The sequence below is a fragment of the Eleutherodactylus coqui genome, chromosome 2, assembly GCF_035609145.1.
Source record: "Eleutherodactylus coqui strain aEleCoq1 chromosome 2, aEleCoq1.hap1, whole genome shotgun sequence".
NCBI classification, from domain to species: domain Eukaryota; kingdom Metazoa; phylum Chordata; class Amphibia; order Anura; family Eleutherodactylidae; genus Eleutherodactylus; species Eleutherodactylus coqui.
Window position 1 is genome coordinate 155,964,544 of NC_089838.1, and position 24,226 is coordinate 155,988,769.

At 42.3% G+C, this 24,226-nt stretch overlaps 1 protein-coding gene across 5 annotated transcripts in view; it reads left to right on the forward strand.

Moving 5' to 3' along the window:
• Positions 1-24,226, forward strand: part of ST7 (suppression of tumorigenicity 7) — a 97,002-nt gene that overhangs the window by 60,990 nt on the left and 11,786 nt on the right. For 4 of the 5 annotated variants that reach the window (XM_066591810.1, XM_066591814.1, XM_066591813.1 and 1 more), the window contains 7 exons: positions 1,733-1,808; positions 3,284-3,438; positions 9,445-9,542; positions 10,060-10,174; positions 16,531-16,603; positions 17,948-18,050; positions 22,046-22,196. In XM_066591810.1, the coding sequence (XP_066447907.1) occupies positions 1,733-1,808; positions 3,284-3,438; positions 9,445-9,542; positions 10,060-10,174; positions 16,531-16,603; positions 17,948-18,050; positions 22,046-22,196 (771 nt within the window). The remainder of the gene's footprint in view (positions 1-1,732; positions 1,809-3,283; positions 3,439-9,444; positions 9,543-10,059; positions 10,175-16,530; positions 16,604-17,947; positions 18,051-22,045; positions 22,197-24,226) is intronic. The other variant, XM_066591811.1, reaches the window with a different exon arrangement.

Here is a 24,226-nt window from a genome sequence, read left to right on the forward strand (position 1 = left end):
GAAGTGATGTGTCATAAGCTGGCTTGGTCAATATATAAGGTGTGCGATAGGCTGTCTGCTCAGAGTTGCAAAAATGGATGATCATTGGCTTTTAAGCCAAGAGTGGCAGTATTTCTCAAACAGCACAGTTTGTGAACTGTTCACTTGCTGCTGTGGGGAAAAGTGTATCGCAAGTGGACAAATGGCACCATTGGGAATAACAGATGTGAAAACTGCAAAACACCATGTGTTGTTTGTGTGAGAGGTGAACTTTGGCTATGAAGGTTTGGGAAGGTCAACCAATATGATACATTGGAGCAGCTCACCATGAAAATAAACCAGGGGGCTACTAAACGTGTATTGAAAACAGTTCGGTAAACCCTACTGTATCCGGGGCTCCAAAGCAGACAGATTGAAGAGCCCCGTGTGGCGCAGAGTATTAAGGCAGCAGAAATGCAGTCCTAAGCTCTCGCTCACGAACTGAAGGTTACGGGTTCAATCTCGACTCAAGGTTGACCCAGCCTTCCATCCTTCCGAGGTTGGTAAAATGAGTACCCAGCTTGCTGGGGGTTAAAAGATAACTGGGAAAGGCAATGGCAAACCACCTCGCCCAAACAGTCTGCCAAGAATTCATCACAATGTGAGTTCAAGCACAGTGAGTCAGTCATGACTTTGTGCTTGCATCAGGGGGGACTTTACTTATCGGCATTGGACCACCGCTGATTGGCAAAGTTTTGCTTTCTCCGATGTCACGTTTTCTGCTTAATCGAACAGATAGACATTGGCATGCCAGGCAAGAAACATCAGACAACAAAAGCCCTGCAACCTTTGCCAGAATAACACAAGCTGGTGGCGGCAGCATTATGGTCTGGGGAATTTTTTTTTTTTCGTGGCACTGTGAATCGATTGGGTTATGAATCCAGCCTTGCTGATCACATACACCCATACATGCCGTTTGTCTTCTCATGGGCAGATGGAATGTCTGACAATGGGTGGAAAAGCACAACCAAGTACTTACCTGGCCCCTTAATTCTCCAGACTTGACCTCAATTGAACATCTGTGGGAGAACCTTGATTGTAGTGTTCAGTCTAAGGATCCTTCCCCATGTACCCTCCCAACAACTGTGGGATGCACTGCAGTCGGCATGGCTCCGGAGACCACCTGCCAGCACTTTTGAGTCACCCCAAGCCTTGCTAGCTACTGTCAATGCCGCACACTGCAGTTACTCTGGATATTAGCTGGTGGTCATAGTAATGTGACTCTACTCTGTAGTTGATGATTGGTTCCCTTTGCTCGCTTCTAAGAGAGTGATCTAATAGGAGGACACAGCTCTTGCACTGCTGTGCGCTCTTTCGGCCCGATGGGAACCATGTCTGGGTGAGTGAAAGTACCCAATTGCCAAGTGCATAAAGTGCACAAAACCAAGTTACCATGGCCACTAAAAATATGGCCCCTGCACTCAACACCATTTTTTTTGTTTATTCTTGCCATTGTCTAGTTAATCATGTTAGTATGCTATAAAATCATTGAGTCATGTGTACAAGAGTCTTGAAACCAATGAAATTCAGCTGCAAATAAAAGGTAAAATTACTAGCTTGATTTCCTGATAATTAAGAGCTGGTATGTTTGTGCCACATCCTGCTGTGGCAGTGCTTTTTGGAGGAATCGCTAACCGTGGTTTCTCTGGAGGCTAGCCTTTAGAATTAATTATAACTGATCGAGTGTTACTTTTTTTTTTTTTTTGTCAAACAGTAATGCAAAAAGCATGGCGGGAAAGAAACCCACAAGCCAGGATTTCTGCAGCTCACGAAGCACTAGAATTAAATGAGTAAGTAGTTAACTCAATGCCTTTATTGTACCCGAATGGGCATTACACATCTATGCTCCATTAATATGTGCAGAGCAGTGCTGGCTATGGGCCTACGGTATTTTCTTTTTGCTGCAGAAGTAACAGAGCTCGTCCAAAACTGTTGGGGGGTTAAGTTAATATGAAATGTATCAAATTAGGTTTTTCGTTCCTAGATAACATTTTTTGGGAAAAACAGAGGTAACGTGCAGAAAAAAGTAGCACCCCTATAAATTACACTTCTCTGGCCACACAGTATTTTCACAACTTTGTTTGCTACATTGTAAACTTTTGGCCAGAGCATTAAAGGGGTTGTCCCGCGCCGAAACGGTTTTTTTTTTTTTTTTCAAACCCCCCCCCCCCCCCCCCCCCCGATCGGCGCGAGACAACCCCGATGCAGGGGTTAAAAAAGAACACCGGACAGCGCTTACCTGAATCCCCGCGCTCCGGTGACTTCTTACTTACCCGGTGAAGATGGCCGCCGGCATCTTCTCCCTCGGTGGACCGCAGGGCTTCTGTGCGGTCCATTGCCGATTCCAGCCTCCTGATTGGCTGGAATCGGCACGTGACGGGGCGGAGCTACACGGAGCCCCATTGAGAAAATCAGAAGACCCGGACTGCGCAAGCGCGTCTAATTTGGCCATTAGACGGCGAAAATTAGACGGCAACCATGGAGACGAGGACGCCAGCAACGGAACAGGTAAGTGAATAACTTTTGATAACTTCTGTATGGCTCATAATTAATGCACAATGTACATTACAAAGTGCATTAATATGGCCATACAGAAGTGTATAGACCCACTTGCTTTCGCGGGACAACCCCTTTAAGATACTGAAGCCGTAAAAATGTCAGTCCGTGCATGACAGCACAGTGAAAGACCATAGCCTAGCCTAGCACTGCACATTCTGTTGGCACCAGTAAAATCTTTTCATTACTAGTGCAGCCTTCCAACATTGCACTCGTATATCATAGTGATGATGGTACAATAAGTGTTATCGCACAAAAAAACCTTTCACATGCTTGTCTAACCACCATTCTAGTCTCCAGAGACACTGAATACAGTGCTGGTCCTCTGCACTGCTGCTCTGTTCACTATGGTGGCTTGGGGTGCGCTGTTATCGCTGAGGTTCCAGTGGTCAGCCCCCCCCAGCGGTCATACATGTATCCTGTGGATAGGTGATAAATATTTTGGGTGGGACAGCCCCTTTACCACTGTCACTGTACATGCACCACATATCACATTTTACTGGCTGGATCCAGGACATACACTTTTCAAACTATTATTTCTTTAGTAGAAAACCAGTATAAACCCCATCTCACATTAATGTTGACAGACCACATGTATGATGCCGCAACATAAAGTAACATGTATGCAGATTAGGTCACTTGTATATTGTTAGAAGTGGTATGACACCCATAAATGCCTAATGTCTGTCTTGTTTTATCTTGGGTACAGATGTGCCACGGCATTTATTCTACTGGCTGAGGAAGAAGCAACAACCATTGTAGAGGCAGAAAAGCTGTTTAAGCAGGCACTGAAGGCCGGGGAAGGCTGCTACAGACGGAGCCAACAATTACAGCACCATGGTGCTCAGTATGAAGCGCAGCACCGTAAGAGCCAGTTGTTATAGACTTTAGGCACCTATAAGAACATGTCTGATTTGTGTTAATAAGTCGGCAGGAAAGGCTTGTTTCCCATGGCACTGAATATTTTATTTGGGCAATGGCATATCTAGCCCAATTGCACTTTGCCATTAAGCACACTGCCCAATACTTGCACTGTAACATGTACCTGAAATATCCATTTTAGAGCTTGTACCAAAACCACCAAGCCTATCCATAGGATAGGTGATAAAGGTCTGATCAGTGGGGGTCTCACCATGTAAACCCCTGCTCTCCTCCTCATTGCAGGCCCGCTGCACCCCTTGCAGTGAGGAGGAGATTAAAGAGCACAGCCATTGCACATGCGTGGTGTTGCTTCAATCCCCGCAATGCAGGGGGTGCTGTGAGAAAAGGTGGAAAGATGGATCCTATTTGTGGAATCGGTGGGGGTCTCAGCAGTGAGACCCCCATCAACGAGACTTTTATCACCTAATAAGTAGTAAGAACTGCTATGCTTTTGAAAACAACAAGAAAATGTATATTCCAAGGATATACCAGAGGTGGTGCAGGACCCCATCCTGCCTGTATGTGGCAGCTGGGTGAGCGAGAATGGAGATGTGACTACCTATTCTCAGCAGGTTCCAGAGACGTATCAGACATTTATGGTGTATCCTGTGACTATGCCATAAATGTCCAAAATGGAAAAGTGAATGTCCATCTTTTAAGACAGCAATTTTTAGGTACAGAATTCTATGCTAATAAATTAAAAAACCTAGACACATTTAAAGGGTTTACATGTAATTAATATGAGTTTAAGGCCCATTTACATGTAACTATTGCTTAAAATTTGACTGAAATGACTGACTGAAAATGAGTGCTAATCATTACATGTAGCTCACTTTTAGGACCCAAAAATATAAATTCATAAAAATTAACTTTTAATAAATATTGCTTAAAAACCTTATGGACACACAAACAAAAACAACAACAAAAAAAAAAATCCACTATCCGGTAGGGAATGTGAAATTGTATCATACTGTAACACTTCAAGATCAGTATCGATTTTGGACGTTTTCTTTATTATGTCTTTTACGTCCAAAAGATAGCTCTTTTTGGGGGGGGTTTCTTGGTTTTTAATGTTCCAAAAAACCTATGCATTTTTTCCGAACCTGAACATGATGTCGTAATCAGCCGGAATCTACATGCAACTCATATAGTCCAATGTATAATAGACACGAGATGTTTTTATGTACAGAATAGACCTTGTAATTGCCCAGATGTTTTTATGTACAAAATAGACCTTGTAATTGCCCTATGCGTTTTGCCCACTGCGTGGGCTCCTCAGGGGCTCAAGTATCTCCTGGGATGATTCCCTGGAGAAAGGGTTATCAGTCATCAACTGAGTATAGAAAATTGTTTATAGATTAGGACTATAATCCATTAGAGGCAATGAGTAAGTATAGGTAAGGTACTGTATTGAATTAGCACCCCACTATGAGGAGTGATCGCTGCAGTAATTCCTCCTAAGCTGATATGCGGTACTTGATAGCCTAATAATATTTCCTAGAGGAACAGTGCCCAGTTATCACTTAGAGTGATGTCTTGGTCAATACCCAGATAGTCTGCGCACTAAAAAAAGTTCCCCAGGTAATACATCGCTGTCTATTAGATCCTTTAGTAGGTGAGTTTTGATATACTCAAAAGCTATCAATAGTATAGCTCCCACTAAATAGGGTTTTTCTGCAGTCAGGCAAATTCTCAGCCTAGTGAAGGGTTGTAAGAAATTCCCCCCCTATCAGGATCAGATAAAGCAGAATGAAATCATAAAATAAATAGAACAAGCGGCAGCATGACAGTCCTGGTGGTGGACTGCCAGCATACTGAATCCTTGTAGCCTAGCTTCTTAAATAAGGCTTGCATAGCTACACCCATTAAGGGTGTGTACCCCACAGCGGCCAATCCACACAGCAGGTATACTAATGCAACGCCCATACACATCCTGGTAACCATGGTAATCAAGTGGAACACAATCGCTTTAAAAAATACTTCTTCCTCCTTTATGAACAGTAGTAATTGACGTTTTCTTTACCTGGGGGATGTAGCATGAGTCCTCCCTGCACATTGCTAAATGGCATAGCATCTTTGATGAAGTAAAAAGTTCGTTTTGATCAGTGGCTTCCTGGGAGCAATAGGTCATGTGACCTGCTCCCGGTCACCTGACCATACGCATCACGTCGTGGCATCATCACGGGGCGTGGTTTGGAGGGGGGCTGGCTGAGTGTCAAAGCTCATGTCATGTGATCGCATACATCATCTAGTGATGCGGCTGCCTCATTAGCACAACAGAATTTGGGGCTTTTTTTAATAAACGTACAAGCAGCACAGTTCGAACATGGAAATGTTCCCAAGAATCTGTGTTCAGTAACCTCAGTTGAATACACGAATCGTGAATTTATAAATTGTCGTTCAACAAATGTAATATATCTGGCAACCTGCACATGCCCACGTGACTGTGGGCAAGACGAATCGGCAATTCCGCCGCCGCATACTAGATCATGTAGGGAATATCAGGCGCCACGAAAGCACACCAGTGGCATCCCACATGTGGGAAGTGCATGGTGGGGACACTACACAAATACGATTCCAGGGAATTGAAACGATCCGACCGGATGGTCGCAGAGGTGACTTAGACAAATTATTACTACAGAAAGAAACGAGTTGGATCTTCCGCATGCAGTCAGTCATCCCTCTTGGGCTAAATGAGAGTATATCCTTCAACAGCTTCGTCTGACATCTGTCTGAAATCTATGCATATTGGGACATGTATTTCACTGTAATTATAGCCCCAGTTGTCATTTGCCTGAACTTATGCATTTATGCATGGTTGTTCCATCAGAAGTCTTGTAATCATTGCGCCAGTACAACTAGTGCGTTTACCATCAATTATTTTGCATCATAAAATCTTATGAACATCTAAACATGCATATAAGTCTTATATAAGCAGTTTTGGACGCCATACACTATCCCTTTAATAGGTTGACGAGTATGAACACAATAAATCCTTCTCAGGAATTACGTGCTTTACCTCTTTTTTAACAGAGGTACACACCACCATGATAAAAATACAATTGCTTGGGAGCAATGAATGTGCACAATTATACACAAGTACATTACTATAATGGCATGTACATATGAGGCATCTTATATAAGTGGCCCTTTAGTGATATTGAAGCAATATTATCATGCGAATTGGTATCTATTCCTTTTGAAAAGGGACTATACGATAAGAGTCAAATACGAGATCCATCTAGGTTAATCAACATAGCATAATGGAAGAAAGAAGTTGGAGGATTATGACTAAGGAAACAGCTGTGGGCTCATGCAATATGAATCTGAATTAGCTCATTGATCTCTACCTTCTCCAAGGCTTCCAACTGATTTAATACCATGGAATGCTTAAACGGAGCCTTAAATGATATTAAAGGGTTAAATCAGAGATGCTTGAGCGATTATGCGATGTAGATTTACATGGGCCTGCTTTGTTCCGCCCCTTGTGATAGATTAAAACTGTTCCTCTAGCATTGGATGCCGGGGGGGCGGGACGTAATGTGCTAATGAGGCGGCCGCATCACTAGATGATGTATGCGATCACATGACATGAGCTTTGACACTCAGCCAGCCCCCCTCCAAACCACGCCCCGTGATGATGTCACGACGTGATGCGTATGGTCAGGTGACCGGGAGCAGGTCACATGACCTATTGCTCCCAGGAAGCCACTGATCAAAACGAACTTTTTACTTCATCAAAGATGCTATGCCATTTAGCAATGTGCAGGGAGGACTCATGCTACATCCCCCAGGTAAAGAAAACGTCAATTACTACTGTTCATAAAGGAGGAAGAAGTATTTTTTAAAGCGATTGTGTTCCACTTGATTACCATGGTTACCAGGATGTGTATGGGCGTTGCATTAGTATACCTGCTGTGTGGATTGGCCGCTGTGGGGTACACACCCTTAATAGGTGTAGCTATGCAAGCCTTATTTAAGAAGCTAGGCTTCAAGGATTCAGTATGCTGGCAGTCCACCACCAGGACTGTCATGCTGCCGCTTGTTCTATTTATTTTATGATTTCATTCTGCTTTATCTGATCCTGATAGGGGGGGAAATCTTACAACCCTTCACTAGACTGAGAATTTGCCTGACTGCAGAAAAACCCTATTTAGTGGGAGCTATACTATTGATAGCTTTTGAGTATATCAGAACTCACCTACTAAAAGGATCTAATAGACAGCGATGTATTACCTGGGGAACTTTTTTTAGTGCGCAGACTATCTGGGTATTGACCAAGACATCACTCTAAGTGATAACTGGGCACTGTTCCTCTAGGAAATATTATTAGGCTATCAAGTACCGCATATCAGCTTAGGAGGAATTACTGCAGCGATCACTCCTCATAGTGGGGTGCTAATTCAATACAGTACCTTACCTATACTTACTCATTGCCTCTAATGGATTATAGTCCTAATCTATAAACAATTTTCTATACTCAGTTGATGACTGATAACCCTTTCTCCAGGGAATCATCCCAGGAGATACTTGAGCCCCTGAGGAGCCCACGCAGTGGGCGAAACGCGTAGGGAAATTACAAGGTCTATTTTGTACATAAAAACATCTAGGCAATTACAAGGTCTATTCTGTACATAAAAACATCTCGTGTCTATTATACATTGGACTATATGAGTTGCATGTAGATTCCGGCTGATTACGACATCATGTTCAGGTTCGGAAAAAATGTATAGGTTTTTTGGAATATTAAAACCAAGAAACCCCCCCCCAAAAAGAGCTATCTTTTGGACGTAAAAGACATAATAAAGAAAACGTCCAAAATCGATACTGATCTTGAAGTGTTACTGTATGATACAATTTCACATTCCCTACCGGATAGTGGATTTTTTTTTTTTTTTGGTGTTGTTTGTGAGTCCATAAGGTTTTTAAGCAATATTTATTAAAAGTTAATTTTTATTAATTTATATTTTTGGGTCCTAAAAGTGAGCTTGATTAAGTAATTGGGACCTTACTGCCTCTGTGAAGTGGTAATCATTACATGTAAATGCGGGCATCATGCACTTCTGTTTGAACTATGATTTTAAGGTGAACTTAAAATCCATCCTTTCAACTACTAACAGGTAAAGCAAACTCCTTTATCTGTCAGTAACATTGAATCTGCTGGCAACTGTGAGCAGAACAATGCAGCTGTGTGTACAGCTGGGTGTGTGATTAATTACACACTGGGCTCTGCAGACAGTTCCTGGAGGCTCTATTACATGCAAATGAAAATGATAAATTGTTAATGGGCATTAACACTTGATGCGACTAGATCGCAAAATCTATCAGTCTTTTGAAAGATTAGCTTTGCATGTAAATGGGCCTTTTCTTCCAGCTCAGCTCTATGGAATTGGTTGCTTTGTTTTAGAAATCATTCCAAGTTTTTCTAATCCTGTACTACCCCTTTAACACTTGCCTGACAATAGGAGCTTACTGCATATGGTCTATTGTGTACAATGTATAAAAGAGATGAGCGAGCACGCTCGGTAAAGGCAGTTACTCGAGCGAGCATTGCTCTTCTCGTGTAACTACATACTCGTCCGAGCAAACGCAGGGTGGAGTGGAAGAGGGGGGGAGATATCTCCCCCCCCCCCCCCCCCCCCCCCACCTCCCGCACTTGCTTGGACGATGCTCGCTTGAGTAACTGCCTTTACCGAGCGTGTTCGCTCATCTCTAATGGATAAGCTACATACAGGCAGCCAGAGTGTTAAAATATACTAATTAAATTAAGGTCAATAAAAAGTATAATACAAGAGGTGCGTGACCCTGATTACCCTGGTGGGTATTGCTGTTACATTTTATGTAGAACGCCTGGTTCGTGCAGACCGCTGTAAAGAAATAACGGTTTACCACCCGACAACTTACCATGGGATTGCTATAGATGTCTGATTTGCACTTGTATTGTTTCAGGCCGAGACACAAATGTATTGGTGTACATTAAAAGAAGATTAGCAATGTGTGCACGGAAGCTAGGAAGAACAAGGGAAGCAGTGAAGATGATGAGAGATGTAGGTTTGTCAAGACTTTCCCACGAGACCACTGCATTTGCATTTGTTTTATGGCTAAAGAACATTTGCCCTTTATACACATTTGGGGAGAATATTTTGAACATAAAAATGTCATTTTAGTTCTTTTTATTTGGAGCTCCATGCAGTACTAGAAGTACTTGTTACAGCTAACCTCATAAGCAACATATCTCACAACACAAATAAGCGCGGTCGTATTATTTCTACTAGGCTTTGCAATCTATGCATTTCTTTAAAGCTGCAACCTAGGATCTAGTTTGTGACACATCGGACACGAGAAACATTCATACATTAATTTGTCATTAAACCAATTCTAAATTGATATCAAAAATAGAAAGTTTTTTGATAGAATTTTTCAAAGCCTGTGTTTTTCATAAGGTTTTGTGCAGCTGTCTAGCATTGTAAGTGGCTCTAAGATGTTGCTTCTTTGCCCTGTGGAGTAATCCTCCTGTGCGTGCCATTAACACCAGTGTTTTTGCTATGTCTCATTTTTTTCCAGTTAATGAAGGAGTTCCCACTGCTGAGTATGTTCAATATTCATGAAAACTTGTTAGAAGCTTTGCTAGAGCTCCAGGCATATGCAGATGTACAAGCAGTATTAGCAAAGTATGATGGTGAGTTCATCCTCATGCACCATGTCTTTATACAGAACACCTCTTTGTCAGAGCATCAGAAGAATATGGGTGTCTTCCCACACATGCTGGAACTGGGAGAAAGGATAAAACTGCACCATGGTGCACTTCAAAAGGGAGGACCAAGGCCAGGAGATGTAGCGGAAGCATTGTATTCAGCAACACGTGTTGGTGCCAGAATGGCATCTTCCTCAAACCAATTACAATACCACTGCACTAGATTTAGCAAGTATCGTAATCTGATCCCTCAGTGACCTAGTGGCAGAACTCCAACCATAAAGACTAACAAGCTTATACAGTAAAGTACATCAATTGGTACATACAAATATGCTTTAAAATCTCAAGTCTTTTGCTTAACGAATTCACTATTTGCATATCCAAATTTATATTCTCCATTCTTAAGCCAGTTATAAAAATAATGGTGGAGAGCAATTAAGTCATCCAACGCAAGCAGAATAACAAGGCATCCAACGTCACTAACAGCCCTCCCTTCACAATACAATGCTAACTATAAAAATCTTTAAAAGCACAAAAAGCAAGATAAAAAAGTAACAAAAAATAAAGCTCAGAAGGACATATATGATCCACAGATAAAATATAATGAACCTCCATTTTCTCCCGTCATGATAAACCCCATTGGGTATTGATTGAGGCACAGGCATTCCCTCCTCAGTCACTTGAAGATGTCTTTTGGCACAGATCGAAACAAAAAAGCAATCCTGAACCCTACCTTGGCCTCTATCCTGGCCCTTTGGGATAAACTGTCTAAAAAATATAACCTGATATCTAGACACGTCCCCATATCTAGTATCTTGGGTAATCCTGCCTTTTTCCCAAGGCCTGAACAAAACTGAATTTGAATGGTGGATAGCCAGGGACCCACCTCACCAGAATAGTTGATTTTGTGGATAGATTTGGCTACAGACAATTTGATTTTTTTCTTGGGCTGTCCACTCCATCCAAAACTCGGAGATGGTTTGTCTTCAACAAATTAAACATTGTCTTAGCACTTACTGAAAATAGACGAAGCCTCACTGAGTTAACTATTTTCGTAAGTCTATGAAACACAAATCCAGGGGTCCTGAAACAATAGTCAAATTGCATGTTCACTTTACAACACCCTTAGATAAACTCCAATATATGTGGAGGTGGAAAGAGGAGTTGGGCGAGGAATTGCCGATATCTGACTGGCATAACATAGCCATCTCTACCGCAAAACTCTCTATTAACGTAGCTATTACAGAGGCGTGCTATAAACTTGAATGCGTTTGTATTTGGTTCCAAGAAGAATAACTAGTATGTTCCTGGGGTTGTCAAGCTTATGTTTCAGAGGATGTGGAGGTGAGGGTTCCTTTCTACACATTTGGTGGATTTGCCCAAGGCTTCATAGATTCTGGATCCAGGTATAAACCCTTTATTAAGAATTTATCGCTACAAAAATCGTTTTGTGAAGCTCTATTGGGCAAACAAATCCCTAACATCCCCAAGTACACAACTAAATTGATATCTTATAGTTTCCTGGCTGCACGTATTGCAATCGCTCGCTCCTGGAGGAAAACCTCAGTCAGTATTGACTTTAAGACAAAATTATCTTGGATTATCATGGTCAATGGAAAGTTGGCAGCGATCCTTATGGATCGTAAAGTGTTGTATGAAACAACTTTGTCATCCCGGTATCATTATTCACAGTCCATGCGACTATGTAACCCAACAGCCAGAGCTTTGTCCCTTCCAGGATAATCCAGTTTACCATCAAGCAAATCATCTACTCCCCCAATGGATTTATGAGGCCAGGTCAATAGAAGAAGTTCATATTACTTTCAACCTCTCAGGTTTACTAACATGATGAGCCATATCACAGCCTTAATTCTTCCTCCCCTCCCAACATTCCCTTAGGTGTTCTTCCCACTTTTTGTCCTTCCCATTCAGTACTTCTGTTTGTGGTCTTCCTGTGTTTATACAAATTCATTTTAGTAGGGATTACAGTTTTTGAAAAAGTGAAAAATGAGCATTTTATTAACTATACCATTTCAGACAATGTAACTCTTGATGTATTTCTTTAATTTTTGACTTTACACATGAATGTAATGTTGTAAGTCTTGATTGATGTGTTGTGACCATTATAAAATCAATACACATTTTGTTAGCCAAAGTATAAATGTGCAGTATATAAAATCCCTTTAGTATATAAAAGCAATAATACAAATGTAGAATTCCTCAAAGAATAGGTAAACAGTAAAAAGAGATCACTAAAAACTAACCTAGAGAACGGTAGAATATGTATGAACAAACTGATCTGTAAACAATTTGACAGTTTAAGGAAACCAAATTGCTAAGAATAAATGGGATAGAGAAATACTGGGACCAATAAGTGATGAATAAAAACTAATTTATACAGATAATATGAGAAATTGATTACCCCATGGAGCCAATAAGGATTGTCATGGGAAGAAACAAGGTGGACAAAAACATTTTTTTTTTTTAATTACAATACAATTCCAGCACCAGTTAAAAAAAAAAAACAGGAGGAGGAGAAGCTGTTTGTGTGGGAGGGAGGTGGGTGGGGAGTAGGATATAAATGAGGGAAGAAGAAAAACTTTAGAACTTAGGGCCCATTTACACAGGAAGAGGTGTCGTCCCTGTGTCTCCACGCTTCCATGCACGGGAGCTAGCACAGCTGGCTTGCACACGGAGCGGCCAGCAGGGGGGCGGAGCAGTGCAGGAGATTTCACCCCTCTCGCTTCCCCGCCACCCTCCATTCACATAACACAGCCGCCGTTCACTACTGAACGGCGGCTGTTTAAACTGCACAATTGGTGATGAGCTTTATCGCTGATCGTTTATGCAGCATGAAAGATCAGCGATGAAGCTCATTGTTCAGTTTAAACAGCCGACATTCCATAGCGAACGACTGCTGTGTTATGTGAATGGAGAGGGGTGGGGGAGTGAGAGGAGAGAAATCTCCTGCACTGCCCCCCCCCCCCTGCTGGCCGCTCCGTGTGCGAGCCAGCTCTGCTAGCTCCCGTGCAGGAGCATGTGAGCGTGGAGACACGGGGACGAGGGTCAGGCAATGTTTGTCCTGTGTAAAGGCGGCTTTAGCTTCTTTGTTTGTTTTGTGAGTGATTAGGTGACCAAGTGACCTCACTGGCTGCATCTAGTGCAGCAGTATTATAATGGGCCCGAGGAAGGTCACTAAAACGCGTTTTTTAACCAAGGAAGGTAACCAAATTTCTGGCACCAAAACGTGTTGTAGAATAAATTTCTTCCATTACATCTCCTGGTCTTGGTTCTGCCTTTTGAAGTGCTGTGGTCCCATTTTATCCTTTCTCCTGGTTCCTGTACCCACGAAGTCTTTGGTTATTCCATCCTAGGCTGTCTGATGATGTGGTGACAGTCTCATATATGTGCTGTGCAACAATATTCCTTACATGTGATTATAGGGCTCGGCGATTTGGCAAATTAATTCATTTAATTTGCCACTTTCCAGGCTACACAATTCAGTTTTCTCTGAATCGTGAAATTGATGATATCCCTACCCCATGGGCAGAGCCAATATCAGACCTCGGAAGGGACATGTGGGACACTATCTGCCTGGAAGTCTAGATCAGCGCTGCACTGTGTAGTGCATTGATGAGCCGGGACACTGATGCACCGAAGAATACCGCTGATTAGCTTAGACTTGGCCAATCAGTGCACTGCTTGTATACAGTACTGTGTCCCAGCTTATCAGTGCAGACTGCAGAGCTGCAGCAGGAGGATTTGCATCTGCTGCAGATGATGGTACAAATACTAGGGGAAGAACATGTATAGGGGGGCTGCAGGGGATTGTACCAGCCACCCATATTTGTATCAAAACAGGGGGGGCTGGAGGGGATGGTACAACTGCCGGGGGGCTGGAGGGGATGGTACAACTGCCGGGGGGCTGGAGGGGATGTTACAACTGCCGGGGGGCTGGAGGGGATGGTACAAATGCCAGGGGGGCTGCTATAAATACAGGGGGTGTAGCAGGGAGTGGTACACATACAGGGTGGGCTGCAGAGGTTGATAGAAATATATAAGGGGGCTTGTACAAATACAGTGGGGCTGCAGAGGATGGTACAAATATGTGGGGCTGTGAAGGATGGTATAAATACAAACACACACTAATGGAACCAGTCACTGTCATAACTGAGATGGACATCACTTTGTTGTCCATTTGGAAAGGTTTGTTTCTGTTATATTTGGAGTATAGAATAATACAGTCAACTGAGTTCTTCAATACTCCAAATATAATGGAAGCTAGCGGAAACCCTGTTAAATGGACACCAGAGTGGTATCTGTCTCACTGACCAGGACTAGTTTCATTAGTTTTTGTTTGGGGGTTTCCCACAATATTGTTTTTAAAACCTGTGATTGAATCCCCAGACGGAATCCACGACATGGTGAAAAACACTGTGGGAACACTTCCTTATTCCTTAAAGGGAATCCGTGGGAACCTTGAAGGCCACACAACCTCAGCATGCTGTCATGCAGCTGGGCTTAATGTTCTAAAGATTTCCCTGTGACAAGCGGCTTCTCAGCATTCTCTAGAAAAGGGAGAGAAGTCCGGGACTCCTTTCCATTGACATGCACAGTGAAGCAAGAGGTTTTGTCTTCAGCTTCATATGCACATGCGCCCGATGTCGGTGGGGATGAGTCCTGGACTCCTCTCCAGTAAGCTATAGCTCCCTTTACTGGATAATGCTGAGAAGCCACTTGTCACAGGGCAATCTTCAGAAAGTTAAACCCAGCTGTATAATGGCAGGCTGCTGGTTAAGTGGCCTCACAGGGATTGACAGGCTCCCTTTTAATATGGAATGATGATCAGAATTGTCCAATACATTTCAGATGATCAGTATATATTAAGGAATTGCTGTACATGCAATTCTTTTATGTAAACATGTTTGGATATTCATTTAGTTTGTTTAGCAAATTAACAAAAAATTCGAAATTAAAATAAAAAATTCTGAACATTTTGGGAAAAAAACTGAAAATTGTATTTTTAAGGCCAAATCGCCTAGCACTATATGATTTGCTCTCTTCTATTCTGGTCCCTCTGCACTATGGAGCGCTGTCTCCGTAAATGTTTCTAGAGATGCTGTCATATCCATTTATTTTTTCGGGAAGGTATTGGTATAATACAAACCGTTCTGCTTTGGTAAAGCTTGACAGTTACATTCATTCAGATCAGCTATTATATAGGCAGAAACAACTGCAGTCATCGGGTTTTATAAATTCTATCAATTTTCATGCAGCCTTTTAGTACGGTTCACGCCCCATAGAAATTCCTACTATTTTCCAGTTTTTAAACCAGAGTAGGTCAAGTGATTTTGGATTTGACATGGAATTTTGAATCCTGTCCTCCGCATCGACCGTGTCGGTGGGGAAATTGAAAGTTTCTTTATGTATTTGGTAGTTTAGGTTCAAGGCTAAAATACGGGTGATTCTCTCGTTATTTCATGTTTTCAATAATAAGTTTTTATTTCGTATTTCTTAACTGTAATAGCGTGGTACCGTGTTAGCCCGAAATATGTGCTGTTAAATGCTCTTGTGTAAAAAGACAAAAGTCCAGGATGAATTTGCAGTCCTACACTAATATAGACGCTCAATATAACTGTCAGGAATCTTTTCTGGAGCAGACCACAGTGTGACAGATTTATATCTAAATATTCAGAGGTAATTTCAAGACCGATTGGGAAAGGAGTTTAAACTGATTCAAACATATTAACACAGACTCAATCCAATGGCTGGACTAATGATCCACTACATGGACACTTCACACACCCATCAGTCACTCCAGATCTCTTCTAAGTCATCACCTTTTACCCTACCATCCATACACAATCCTAACTTTTATTGTTCTTTCCTATTGATGTTTCACCCCATGTACAATGTCTTGATCTAACTTTTAAATATGCTTTTTTTCTCTGTGCTTCATTTCTTAAACGCCTGATGAAGGGGTCTCTTTTCTCCGAAAGCTTAGAAATAGAGGTTTATTGGCTAAACAGAAAAATTATACTTTTTGTCAGCTTTATACAAGAGTATTTAACATTGCATAGATTTCTTAAATAAAACTATTGTGTGTTTTTATTAGTTTTGCTTGAGTTTATTTATGCTTTATTTTTCTTCATGGGCATATAACTGATTTTCTTACGTACTTTGGCAAAATCTAGCGCTTTTTATATTTGGCACATTTTTATGCCAGGCCAATGTGATTGTAGTTTGGAGTTTGTAAGCGCTGCCCTGTGTCCTGGCTATGCTGTATTAGATAGGCTCACTTGCCAGTCTAATTATTGATTTAATTTCTTTTCCACCTACAGATATAAGTTTACCAAAATCTGCAACAATATGTTACACGGCTGCACTGCTCAAAGCACGAGCAGTATCAGACAAGTAAGTGTTAAATCGTTCCCAATGTCTGCAAGAATCACTGATTCCTCTATACTGTACAGGGAATCGTTTGGTAACCGGGAACTATTCATGTCCCACCACATTAACACTACATGGCAGGTTGTCCATTTAAAGGGCTGCTTGTTCTGAGCTCAAATGTCCAATGATGCTATCTGCTTAATAACTGAATATTTAGTGAATACCAGTGAGAAAAAAATACGGAAAGTAAACAAAGCTTTCAGTTTGCTTCCATTTCATTAGTATCAATTTACAAAAAAAAAAGAAGATTGAAATCGATGAAAAAAAAAACTGATCCGTATATTTCGGTTTTAATTCAGTTTCTCTGCTCTAAAATCGGAATAGGGCCTGAATTCTACCGGACAGCCCAACTGAAGTGTAAATGCAGCCTAACACTTGTTCTATATGTTTCATCCGTTTTCTTTAGAGTGACCCACTATGTTCCCAAGCTCAATATCCATTGTTATACACCTGCTAGAATGGAGCATTACAGGAACGCCCCTATACCGAATACAGCAAAACCAATTGCACCCCTGGGGGATCAGCTGAAAATATAGATTTGTCACAAACCTAATTCTGAACTTCTTGAAGAAATGCTAATCTGTTATGCAGGAGGATAGGGGATTCCATTTGAAAAAAGGAAAATCTATATTCTTTAAGTTGAAGGGATAAAAGCAGTGGATCCTGCCAGGAAAGCCCCTGTAAGGAGCTACTTTAGAGAAGTGTCCACAACTGAAGTGTAGGTCAGACAGGGCTAGTACTGTGAGAGAAGATGGGCTTTGTGTGCGCATGGAAGTACAAGTAATTCTTGTTTTCATTCTTTTTGTCCTGTAGATCGACCAGTACCTGCAACATCTTTCCTCCCTACACAGCGACTCCAGCTTGGGAGGGCAGGGCAATGGTTGTCACAGCTTTCCCTGTGGTGTCTGCCTGCCAAGTACAGCTCTGGAGTCAGCCGTGAGGTGAGAAAGAGATTGCATGGTCTGGTTTATTTCCTCTATACTAGTGCAATGTCTATGCCTGTAACATGGGCATATAGTGACTGGTGGGGGGCGGATGTAATACAATTACCCCACTCCGGCTGCATTGAGAAAGTGATAGGGCACCATTCCATAACGATAATGTATATGTTGTACTGCTGTGCGATTCTCACTGCCTGGCAGGAAAATGGAGAGAATTTAGTCAATTATGGCTTTCATTATTCTTTTATTTATTTTAAGTGCTTAAATATGTAAAAAAAAATTGTTTACACATCCCAGTGTTGTTTTTCGTATAGAAGCTTTTTTTTTTTTTTTTTTACTAAGTGATGCCTGTTTTTGTTGTTTGCAGATTCTCCCCAGAAGCCGCATCACGGCGAGGGCTCAGCACAGCAGAAATGAATGCTGTGGAGGCAATACACAGAGCAGTGGAGTTCAATCCACATGTGCCAAAAGTAGGTCCACTTCTATGAATCCTCCCTTTTAATGTTTGAGTTGTCAGATTGCGATGTATGGTCAGTCATTATTACACACATTTCTTCTAAGACTGGTTTCAGGCGGCTGTAATATGGATGTTACAATGCAGACGCAACACCCAGACCTTCTACCGAACTAACTTAGATTACCATATAACCTTTTTAGCCTTAGGAAAACCAGGAAGCTCTATCTATAATGTACTGTACTTTATCACTTCGCATAGGCCAGGTATGATTGAAAGAGAGAAGTGCTTCCATCTGTGAGAACCTAAAGTGCACAAAACAGAAGACTGGGGATCACCACATGCGCTACTGGTAGAGGTGCTGGCAAATGGGAGGTTTTGCTCCAGTTTTAAGATGATAAACATCAATTTGTAAGTAGACAGATTGAAGAAAAAAAGGCTAAATGACACTCAGATGTTAATCTACTATTCCCTAGGCCCCCTACACACTGGTGTATTTGGGGCCATGTGCTGTTCGGAATAATGCACAGATAGCATACTGCCCCATTGTAGCTTAGGAGGCTATACACATTAAAACATATAAGACCCGATATATCACTGAAGATGACCAGGCTCAGACTCACGTATTTTGGCCATGTAATGTGAGTAGAGTCACTAGAAAAATCTATAATGCTTGGACAGATCAGTGGCAAAAGAAGACCCGGCCGCCAAAGGACACGATGGCTGATACTGTCAGAGCTGATACTGGCATGGATATCACACAACTGAAAGAAGCCACGCAAAACTGAAGAAACATGGAGAAAGCTCGCCTTTAGGGTCTACGAGAGTCGTGAACAACTAAACGGCTAACATCAACACACATTGACCTTTTTTTAAATCGAAGTGAAACTCCTTGCATTTTCTATTCCTGTCGGTATCCCAGATGAGAAACAGGACATGCAAATCCATATCAATGTGCTGCCTCAGCGTAAATCTGACAGCAGACAGACTGGTGTCTGCGCTGTCTTATGCGATTCGGGCGTAGCTGTCATTCACAACTGGTGTTCACCTAGCGTTAATCTTTTTCCCTTTTTTTTAACTCTGCTCTAATGGTTCTTTTACACGGGCTGACTATTGGAACCAATGATCAGCTGACAAATGATGAAACACTCATTCGTTGGTGAATTGGCTCATTTATGGGAGCATAAAAATGCTTGTTGCTCCTCTCGCTGTGTAAACGGGGAGATGTGCAGCTGCTCAATGATGTGTTGAGATGGCAATGTCAACGATTGGAAAAGGACATAGAGGAGATAATCTGCTTGTGTACATGGAGGTAAGGAGCGCTGACAGACATGCTCATTCTTGGTCAATGGTCGTTGGCATGGGCAGATTATCTGCCCATGTGAAAGGACCAGAAGACGTCCAGTTTTGGAGGCATGTATGCTGTACCTAATGCCATTCCTGCTTAAACGAGCTTCGTGTAAGGGCTTTAGAATTCTTGCCCAGCGCTATAATGTTGCGCAGATAAGTTTAAAGTCTTTGACAAGTCTTGTTGCTCCATCCTGGTGAACCCCTGATCAGGGCTCAATACACTCCAAAGTTTCAGAGAACCCTGGTTGGGAAACTCTGCTCTAGATGGTCATGACTGGTTTGAAAACGAGTAAGTGATGTCACAACATATTTGTGTTGGTGAGGCTTCTACCTGCAAATGCTTCCTCTTACACATAAAGTCAGTGACCTATTGCTATGGATCGTGCCACAGATATTGAACGAGAAGTAACAATGTTTCACTAATATCTTGAGTGATGGAAATCTCCAGTTAGCCATTATGATTGTAGAATAACTTTTTATCCTTTTAGCTATTTTTGTGTAAACTTCACGTTCACATTATTAGCTGCCCATCCATTACTGGAGAGCATCTTGTAATAGCAGATCAGCTAACAGACCTTTTTATTAGGGAGCTGCTGCAACCCTTCTTTTTTATTTAATTTGTTCATCCCCAATTTAAAAAAGAAAAATCATTACAATGTTTATTTTTCTGTCAACCTGGCCACATGAGCGCAATGTTGACAGAAAAAAAGTTATAGTACTCACGGTGTGGTAGAAATGACATGTTCTCTGTGTTTTGTCAGTAAAATTACGGCAATACCAAACTTGTATAGTTTTTATGTTGGGGTGCATACAACTTCGGGATCTCTTTTTATGCAATTTTCTATTGAAGACATGATGACCCAAAAAGCACCATTCTGGCGTTGTGTGTTGTTGCTGTGTTTTTTTCCCAATCCCGTTCACCATGCAGTACAAATAATGTGATACTTGTAATCAGACGTTACAGATGCAACAATGACCATTTTATGTTAATTTTTATTTTCTTTTTTACGTTTTCTCTTGTTATAATTGGGAATGGGGGAGGGAGGTTATACTTTTTTAATATTCTTGATTTACTAATCACTAAAAAAAAAAATTCTTTTAACTATTTTGTTTGTCCCTATAAGGGACTGACTGCATGTACATTATACGGCAATATTTCAGCATTACAGTAAATTATACATTTTATACATGTAACATCTTTGTTAATAGGCAAGGCTTAATAGAAAAATATCCATGGAAAGCCTGTGGGCCTTCACTAGAACAAAGGATGGCGTGATAACTGAACGGCACTCTATGATCCCTTAATGGGGGGGGGGGGGGGCATTCTGGAGACAGAGGAAGCCCCCTCTCTGTCGGGCCATTTAAATACCCAAATGGCTGGCATCAGAGTTGTCTTTGCTTCAGGTCCATACTCAGAGACTTGATATTTGCCATACTTGTCAGGAAGGGGTTAAAGCGGATTTTCACCCTAAACATAACAAATAGCCGTATAAGTCAGAAATTAGAGCAGTAGCTAAAGTTTGGTTGTTGTGTTTAATTTTTGGCTGTATTCACGCGAGTGTATGTACGCAGCTATCTACCCGCGTAAATATGATGGCCATCAGAAAGAATGCATTGGATTCAATGCAATTATCCAGATGGCTCAACCTATTTACGTGGGTAAGTAGCTCAGTACATACGCTCGTGTGAATACAGCCCTAGGGTTTATTCACAGGTGCGTATATCTGACGGTGTTTTCATAGCTAGCCGGCATACACTACTGTCTGAGCAGTCTTCCCCCTTCCTTCCCCCTCACTGGCTCCCTGCCTTTCTCCTCCCCTCTGGCTGTTTGCAATGGGAGGGGATGGGGCAGAGCTAAGCTCCCACCCCCTCCTTGTCCATAGCCAGCAATGGGAGGGTGGAGCTCCACCCCTGCCCCACCCCCTCCCATTGCAAACAGCTGGAGGGGAGGAATGAGGCAGAGAGCCGGTAAGGGGGAGGGAATGAGGAAGACTGCTCAGGTGGTAGCATATATCGGCCAGCCATGAAAACGGCGGCCGGTATACGCTCCTGTGAATAAGCCCTTACTCCGTTTTGTTGTGGAGGCCATTTTTATAAAAGGAAACTGCAATCAAATTGAATTTGCTTCTGAGGCTGTAATTCATAGAACGTTCTGACAAAATGACTGTATTACCTGCTAAGTTATTATATTTTTTGTCTCCTCTCTAGAAACCTAGATTTTTGTGTACTCTCCCTAAAATCCTACTCGCTTCAGTCATTGGGGAACACAGCTTGACCATGGCAGTTGCTATATACCTGCGGTCAAGCTGTGTCCCCCAATGATACAAACAAGAAAACTGATGATTTGCAATTTCGAATGCCGTGTTCAGATGTGACTGATTGGTTGTAGAGTTTGGGTGTCGGTTACGTGCCGAAAATCCTCCACAAAGTCTGGCACTGAGCAAAATCTCCATCACACACTGCCGGACAAACTGGGCACATTGCTGATAACTCGCAGCATGCCTCGTGTCTCACAACAACATCCTAGTAAATGGCAGCGGCAGGTTGGTGGACAAATCCACTATGGAAACATTCTATAGGTATATATTTGTATCGGAACCAGGCGGAATTTCTTTGTGATATTTAATTACACATTTTGTATCTCTTCTTTTGTGTTTTTAGTATCTCCTTGAAATGAAAAGTTTAATACTGCCCCCTGAACACATTCTGAAGAGAGGGGACAGTGAAGCAATAGCATATGCTTTCTTTCACCTTCAACACTGGAAAAGGGTAGAGGGAGCTTTAAATCTCTTACATTGTACGTGGGAAGGGAGTAAGTATATTCTTTTCTAAATCCTACTGGCCTAATGAACAGCAGAAAGCATAATGTTACACCTCCGGTGGTCACACTGATATGGAGATCGCCAATAAGACCTAAATGACAGAATACAAAAAAACTTACACTGTATATTTTCAAAAAGTGGATATCCTCTTAACACACAGGCACCTTCATGCAATTTTGCATCTATGTCAATTGCTGAGAGTCAGTGACTTTCTAAAAGTGTGACCAAAACAAAGTTCTACCTAGCACACCTCCCCGTGGTGGATTGGCCATAGGTTCTTCAGGGAGAGATCCTGGTAGAACGATCAGGCTATGGACTGGGCTGGTGAAGCAGGGCTTTGTCAGCACCCAGGCACATGCTCGGACCCACTGCACTCCAGTGAGCACTTGCTACAGACCTGCTCTCCTGCTGGCTGTGGTGGGGGGCCTTTTGTTACAGAAGGTAGTGGCGAAGATTTACTAATGCTGTCTAATCACACTTGTAGTTACAGTGTAAGCTTGCAACAGACAGTATGCGTCACGGTGATGAATCTGGCACATTAGAAGACTGGCTATACTAGCTTAATGCCACTTATTAGCTGGCTGAATTTACACCAGATTTTGACAGTCACAATCCTTTTTTGGAAAACATATAAATATAGAGCAAAGCACGGCAGACCGTTTTGTGCACAAATTGCACCAGGAAGCTGGCAAATTTTGAATAGTAAATCTGCCCAGTGTGTTTTCTGCAAGATGTATCCATATTCCTTGGATAGGCAATGTGTCAGACCCTCTTAAGACTGCTGCACACTGGTGAATTTGCATTGCGGAATCCGGAGTGGGCATCTGCTTCCAGATTCCGCAGCAAATACTGTTCATAGCATGCTATGTAAAAATGTTCTTTCTTCCACACAAGTGGAAATCAATTGCGATTTTTCCGCTCGTGCAGGGAAAAAAAATCGCAGCAAGTTCTATTTTTGCGCAGATTTGGCATGGATGGCTTCCATGAGCAGAGGGAAGAGCAGAGGTTTAAAAGAAAATAAATCTGTTCTGTGTATGTCCAACGGCTCCCCGTGTGGACCATCTGCAGTACAGAGAAGATACAGAAAAGGCAGGAACGAGCGGATGCCGGCCAGGCACAGGGTCAGATTCTGCTGCGGGCTTCCGCATGCGGAATCCAACTCTGTTGTGTGCAGCCAGCCTTACTTGTCCCATGTATTGACTGGTAAGACATGGTTAGACTTCCTTTTATTACTGAGCCTGATACTATTTTTTTGTACTGTTGTGATGCCAGTGAAATAATCAGCTGACTACATTGTCAGGGCACTCCAACGCCTGTCCAGCAGGACATACAGTGTGCTGCCACCACCGCCCTGTCGTTGACATATGGCCACTGCCTTCATAGTGCAAGAACTAGGGGTGCAATTTCACTGATGTGCTCATTTTTCTTTTAAAGAGTACTTGCACTTTCTGAAAACATTTGACATGTCAAAAGGATTGATAAGTGGGGGTCCCACTGCTGAGAACCCCACTGATCGCTAGAATGAGGGGGCTGCAGCACTCACTCGAGTGCTGTGCTCCGACAGCTATGGTGGCTCACTTTCTCCTACTGCTGGCAGCTGAAGATGGCCATGTAGAAATGTATAGGACACTTCTATGCACCTCTATAAGGTCATCTTCAGCCGCTGGCAGCAGGAGAAGGTGAGCGCCCATAGCTGTCGGAGCACAGCACTCGAGTGAGTGCTGCAGCCCCCTCATTCTAGCGATCAGTGGGGTTCTCAGCAGTGGGACCCCAACTTATCAATACTTTTAACATGTCAAATGTTTTCAGAATGTGCAACTACCCTTAGAGCACCTGCACTGTGTAAAAATGACGTGTTTGTGCATAAGGCCAAAATCCTGAATGACTCCTGCATGTGACTTTGTTGCAGATGTAGCCATGGATCTCACTCCTTACATTGAAATGTATGAAATCGGCAGGGAAATATCCCCAACAAATACATCACGCTGCATCAATCCACAACGTGACTCACATCCGCTGT